The sequence below is a fragment of the Sinocyclocheilus grahami genome, unplaced genomic scaffold (assembly GCF_001515645.1).
Source record: "Sinocyclocheilus grahami isolate Dianchi unplaced genomic scaffold, SAMN03320097.WGS_v1.1 scaffold1175.1, whole genome shotgun sequence".
Taxonomy (NCBI): Eukaryota; Metazoa; Chordata; class Actinopteri; order Cypriniformes; family Cyprinidae; genus Sinocyclocheilus; species Sinocyclocheilus grahami.
This window is the reverse complement of record NW_015506354.1, coordinates 178,616-184,995: the sequence shown is the minus strand read 5'-3', so window position 1 is coordinate 184,995 and position 6,380 is coordinate 178,616. Positions and strand designations below refer to the sequence as shown.

General features: G+C 37.4%; 2 protein-coding genes across 2 annotated transcripts in view; one reads left to right on the top strand and one right to left on the bottom strand.

The window, feature by feature from the left end:
- Positions 1–3,456: 3,456 nt before the first annotated feature.
- On the bottom strand, positions 3,457–3,915 carry LOC107567627 (microtubule-associated proteins 1A/1B light chain 3C-like). The gene is made up of 3 exons (XM_016253331.1): positions 3,815–3,915; positions 3,653–3,720; positions 3,457–3,582 (listed from the first exon to the last, which is right to left on the bottom strand). The coding sequence occupies exons 1-3, from the start codon at positions 3,870–3,872 to the stop codon at positions 3,457–3,459; spliced, it is 252 nt and encodes an 83-aa protein (XP_016108817.1). The 5' UTR covers positions 3,873–3,915.
- A 1,790-nt stretch (positions 3,916–5,705) lies between these two features.
- The window catches only part of LOC107567626 (striatin-like), a 56,150-nt gene continuing 55,475 nt past the window's right edge, over positions 5,706–6,380 (top strand). Inside the window, 1 exon segment of the mRNA XM_016253330.1 lies at positions 5,706–6,078. Coding sequence (XP_016108816.1) covers positions 5,860–6,078 — 219 coding nt within the window. The 5' untranslated portion in view covers positions 5,706–5,859.

Sequence of the window (6,380 nt, the reverse complement as noted above, 5' to 3'; positions counted from 1 at the left end):
TCGAGACACCGATGAGGACGACGAGCATGCAGATGAGCTTCCCTGAGACGGTTTCTGTCAGTTTGTGCAGAAATTCTTCGGTTACGCAAAGCGATTGTTGCAGCAGCTGTCCGGGTGGCTGGTCTCAGATGATCTTGGAGGTGAAGATGCTGGATGTGGAGGTCCTGGGCTGGTGTGGTTACACGTGGTCTGCGGTTGTGAGGCCGGTTGGATGTACTGCCAAATTCTCTGAAACACCTTTGGAGACGGCTTATGGTAGAGAAATGAACATTCAATTCACGGCCAACAGCTCTGGTGGACATTCCTGCAGTCAGCATGCCAATTGCACGCTCCCTCAAAACTTGCGACATCTGTGGCATTGTACCTGTGTGATAAAACATTTTAGAGTGGCCTTTTATTGTGGCCAGCCTAAGGCTCACCTGTGCAATAATCATGCTGTCTAATCAGCATCTTGATATGCCACACCTGTGAGGTGGATGGATTATCTTGGCAAAGGAGAAGTGCTCACTAACACAGATTTAGACAGATTTGTGAACAATATTTGAGAGAAATAGGCCTTTTGTGTACATAGAAAAAGTCTTAGATCTTTGAGTTCAGCTCATGAAAAATGGGGGCAAAAACAAAAGTGTTGCGTTTATAATTTTGTTCAGTGTATCTATCTATCTATCTATCTATCATCTGAACAACTATATCTTGGTTATCTACCTGCTTCTGAAAATGATTTGTGAAACAAAACATCAAAATATTAAATGGTGCTTTTCAGTTGTTGTACAGAACAGGACTCGCTGTAGAGTAACAAACACTCTTCAGAGGGAAACCCATGACTCAGATTTAATCACTGCGTGAAGAACAGCCCCAGAGATGTGCTTCTGCTATCAGAGCATCGTACTAATCTACATCCTCCAGGCATCCGCAGTAACCCACCATGAAATGAGCAGCTAAATAATCCTCATTACCAGAATGAGACACCCAAATTAAATTGACCCTTTCTGCTCATATTAAGTGAATTCACTCCTAAATCTTTAAATATGCCCACAGGTGAAACTCCAGTTACTAGAGAATGAAGCTCATCTCATCTCTGAACACAGGAGCCGTTCGCAGCACAAGAGCGCCACCTGCAGGCTGATGCTTTAAGCGAAGTAACATTTTTTCCTATTTATTCACTGGCACCTCTCCTGTCCATGTTGAGAGAAACTTTTGGTGTGAAAGAGCTTTTACAGTTGCCAAAATATTTTTTTTTTGTGGTTAAAAATAAATAAGCCCAGCTCAGGTGACAAAGTAACACAAAAGTAATGTAATGCATTACTTTCCATAAAAAGTAACGCAATTAGTTATTTTATGGAGCAATGCAATATTGTAATGCATTTTTACTTCTTAAAGTAGCTTTCCCCGACACTGCATATACTGATATGCATACTTCACATTAAATTAGACGCTGCATATGCAGAACTGCATAGCGTTGTTCAAATAGACTTAAATTAAATAATTTTGAAGCATTTTCAAGGTTTCTAGCACTGGCATGAACCTTGTACACGACCCATGCTTACATTACAGTACAAAACTATTCTAGGTTGGTAATGAAATTGTGTAGGTGTTCAGCGACAGTTGTTTTGATAGGATTTAAAGGGATAGTTCACCCAAAAATTTAAATGTGATGTTTATCTGCTTACCCCCAGGGCATCCTAGATGTAGGTGGCTTTGTTTCTTCAGTAGAACACATATGATTTTTAACTTTAACCCTTGCAGTCTGTCAGTCGTATAATGCATGGCAATGGTAACAAAATCTACGAGAGTAAAAAAAACATGCACAGACAAATCCAAATTAAACCCTGCGGCTCGTGACGACACATTGATGTCCTAAGACACGAAACGATCGGTTTGTGCCAGAAACCCAACAGTATTTATATCATATTTTACCTCTAATACACCACTATGTCCAACTGTCTTTGAGCGCGCGCACAGCATCCGGTGCATGAGGTGTGTACGCGCTCTGTTAGCTGCCTTTTTTTATTCTTTGCGTTTCCTTTTCCCTTTTAATTTAATTTTACATTAAGCACTTTGGATAGCTTTGCTATGTTGAAATGTGTATTATAAATAAAATTTAATTACTTAGAGAAAAGAATTGATGTCATTTGAAAGATGTAATCATTGAATGCACTGTGCGCCAAAGCAACGATAAATGATCCACAGATGCTGTTGTGCATTGATTAGTGTTGACCAAAGTATTGAGAAATAGGTCTTAAAGTCACTAATATAGTGGGTTAATCACAAAAGTAGACTTCCTGTTTGAAAAACACTTTTGCACCACAATTGATGCAAGAAAACAAGCTCATTACTGACATTTTAAAAGTTCACTTATCTTTAAAACAGTAATTAAATGTTGTTATAAATAAACTTGCTATGCTTTAAACATGGCACATTAAAGACAATACTTTGGGGAAAATCAAATAAGAAACTCAAATGCAACGGTGTGCAGCATCAAAGAAACAAAATCCACCAATACTAGAGCAGTATGCAGAACATGGGCAGTACGAGGAACACATGACCAGTATTATATGCTCGATCATCTAATTCTGCATGCATGCATAGCGTAGATTTAAATATATTAAAGTTTCACATTCATAAATTAAATGCACTAATAATTTATGACAGTCTATGGGGAAATTTTTTTTAAATAGGTTTACACATTTTATTAACTTTAACATTACGATAAAAAAAAGTTTATTTGTTATTTAATTGTATTAATGTTTAATTTTATTAACATTTCACATTCATAAATTAAGTGCACTAATAATTTACGACTTTCTATGAATGCATCAAATCTACACATTCATTTTCACATTTACAGAATACAATAAATTATTTGTTATAACTTAATTGTATTAATATTTAATTATTTTTATGAATGTGAAAATCTACACTACATAGAGCTCTTCATATTAAGTTTCACATTCATAGAATCTTAACACAATTAAAAATAGATCATTTTTATATTTTATAATAACCCCCAAATGTATAACACTTAAACATTTTATGAAACGTAAAATCTTTGATGCACACAAACCTATACATTTTATATTAAGTTTCACATTCTTAAAAAAAAAATCATAACTTACTACAATTAAATTTTTATAGATTGATAGAATTAACTTTTTTGCATTTAATTATTTTATGAATGAAACATAAAACACTTTATACAAGTTTAATTAATAAATGCAATTAAAAATTAAAATGTAAATTTGTATTCACTTAATTTTTTTTTTTTTTTAAATTGTATTATTTTTTAAGAATTTAATGTATGTGAAGCTTTAAGAAACCCTGCACATTTTACATATTAGTCAAGTTTAACGTTCATAAATTGTGAAATTAAATAAAATAAAAAAGGCACAGTTTTACACCGCTTTATGAAAATAAAAGCTTGTTTGGAGAGAAATAAACTAAAGCTACTTTAGCCCTTCAGCTCCAGAAGACAGACCTGATGATGCTCACGAACTGACTCATGGTGAGCTCCTGAGGCACGAGGAACTTGGTCTTATCCAGCGGCGGCAGGTGCTTCTCTCTCTGATATCTCTCGATTATCACCTGCAACACACACTCATTAACGCACACCGCCGGTAAGAGACGAGCTGAACTCAGAACCGGCGCTTCTTACCGGGATCTTAGTCGGAAACTTCGTTCGGATTCCCACCACCTCTTGTTTCCTCGTTGCTGATACGTAATCAATATCACAAAATAAATAAAGAAATAAAGTAAAAAGCACAGACAACTTTTGCATCCGCAGAGAGAGCCTCGTGCGTGATTTAAAGACACATACCTAAACTCTTCCTCTGTTTGAAAGGTTTGGGACGCTGGGTTTTCTCCAGTGGAGGCATGCTGTGTCGCACCTCTGACCCGCGCGCGCTAATTACTCGTGAAGCGCACTGACACTAATTAAATACTCTGCGGTGACGTCACGCGGGGACATCAAGCACGCCGCCCACCGTCAGCATTTGATAACGATGATGAAATCAGCCGTTTAAAATCAAAGAAACAATACAAAGAGTTGACGTTTCAGGTTGTAACGCTATTTTAGTGTGTTTGGTCGGCGCGTGCTAACGGCTATGTAGCCTATAAGTAGCATGCGGATGCACATTCCTACAATGTCGCAGGTAAATGAGGCTCTGAATGGATCTTTGTGTTGTCCACCTTCTCAGAAATGGACGCATGCGTGTGTAAAACAGGGGTTTGTATTGTAGTGTTGTGTAACAGTTCGTGCATGACATGACCACTTAAACAAATGAATCCATTGCGAAATTATGACACAAGCATTCGCTTGACTCTTCATTATCTTAATGCATGTATTTAATTTGGCCTGCGTTCTTTCATTAATTACTCTACTGTTATTTATTTGCATATGACTTATTTTATTGGTTATGGAATCTACAAATTATTCAAAATAAATTTTATTTTATGTAGTTTAAATGTATTTATTTAGCCTATTAAAATCGGTATTTTAGTCTTTATTTCTGTTGTGTCTTCATTTAGCTGATGTGGTGTGTTTGCAAGATTAGGTCAAACAATAAACAATAACTCGGAATGAGAACGATTGGAAGGAAAATAGATAAAACGCATCCGAACTGCAAGTCCCAGCATGCTCAGCGCACTCGCCTCTGATTGGCTGTTCACGCTGCGCGTTGTTCGTACTGTCCAATCACGGGGCGTTTCGTGCTGGCAGCGTCTGTTGATCTGCTTGTGGGCGTGAAGTGAGCGGAAACCAGCCTTAAGAAGCGCGATTCATTTAATAGAATCGGTTCGTTCGAACGAGTCGGCTTCATTGACACATGCGTGCAGTTAACATGCACTTTTTGTTGTTTGATAAAAAATTTTTATCACAAATTACATACGTTACATGTTTTTAAGGTACTTAGTGGAAGTCATTTTATCCCCAATTATGTTTTTGATAGATACATTTCTTACCTTCTCCAAAATATTGTAAAAAATTTTGTTTTTTTTTTTCAACATAAAAAATTATTTTATAGTAAAAAAATAAACCATTACAATTAAAAATCATTAAAATATATTTTTGCTACTTCAAATGAAGTAAACGTTAACTGAAAAAAAAAAAATATATATATATATAGCTATATATATAAAAATATATACGTACTTATTTTATTTCAGTTAGTTGCCAAAACATCGTTTTTCATTTAGTTTAACTTGATGTACTAAAATAACAAAATGTAAACAAAATGTATAAAAACTATAAAGACATTTTTAAAAAGATACACAGACAACAAAAATTATTAAAACGTTAACTAAAATTTAAATGAAAAGGAAAATAAAACAATAAAAAAAATTAATAAAAATTAATAATGATATAAAAATAAAATATAAGTATAAAAAATAATAGCACCTCAATAATACTGAAATTAGCACTGCTACAAAATGGTGAAAAACGTCTCAGAATATGCTAACATACACATACATTATTTAATTGTGCTAAATACAAAATATATCATTAAAAATAATATTGTATTGATGTATATGTCACTAAAATATGCGATATTTTTTATACATCTTATACATCTATTAATATTCGAACCGTTCAAATCCATCATTTGTCAGCTGTTTGTTTCATTCCACTCCGCTGATCGGTTCTGCCGATTCAGTTCAGAGAATCGGTTCGCAAGAACGAGTCATTCGCGAATCGAACAGCGCTAGCGGAAACGTCGTGAAGTGACAGCAGCAGCAGCAGCTCGCGGTGAGAGGAGCGCTGCAGCCCCGTTTCCCGTTCGAGCACCGAGGCGGATATCGCAGCGAGCGATCGGACGAGATCCAGTGTCCGTGTGGTCGATCAGACCTCCGATTACCGGCCTAGCCATGGACGAGCATGCGGGCCCCGGTGTGTTCTTCAACAACAACAACAACTCGGTTCTTCCCGGCGGAGCGAAAGCGCCTCAACCGGGCGACGGCGACGGCGGCGGAGAGACGGCCCGCGCTCAGTACTGTATCCCGGGGATTCTACACTTTCTGCAGCACGAGTGGGCCCGGTTCGAGGTGGAACGGACGCAGTGGGAGGTGGAGCGGGCCGAACTGCAGGTAACGCGCCTTTTCCGACCGTTATTTTCTGAGGTGTTTTTAAACGCTGTCCGCCAAAAGTCACAATCAGACATTTGTGGGCTTGTTGTTCTCTCGCGCGCTGACACACACACACACACACACACACACACACACACACACACACACACACACACACTCACAGACACTCACTCACTCACTCACAGACACACAGACTCACAGACACACACTCACAGACACGCTCTCTATCTCTCACACTCTCACTCACTCACACACACACACACACTCACTCACAGACACACACACACACACACACACACACA

What these genes read in the sequence shown, in the direction of transcription:
- LOC107567627 (XM_016253331.1), bottom strand. Translation starts at nt 3,872, where the DNA reads ATGCCTCCACTGGAGAAAACCCAGCGTCCCAAACCTTTCAAACAGAGG. An exon ending in CAAACAGAGGAAGAGTTTAG is followed by an intron (nt 3,721 to 3,814) that starts GTATGTGTCTTT and finishes TTTGTGATATTG; the next exon opens with ATTACGTATCAGCAACGAGG. An exon ending in AGTTTCCGACTAAGATCCCG is followed by an intron (nt 3,583 to 3,652) that starts GTAAGAAGCGCC and finishes TGTGTGTTGCAG; the next exon opens with GTGATAATCGAGAGATATCA.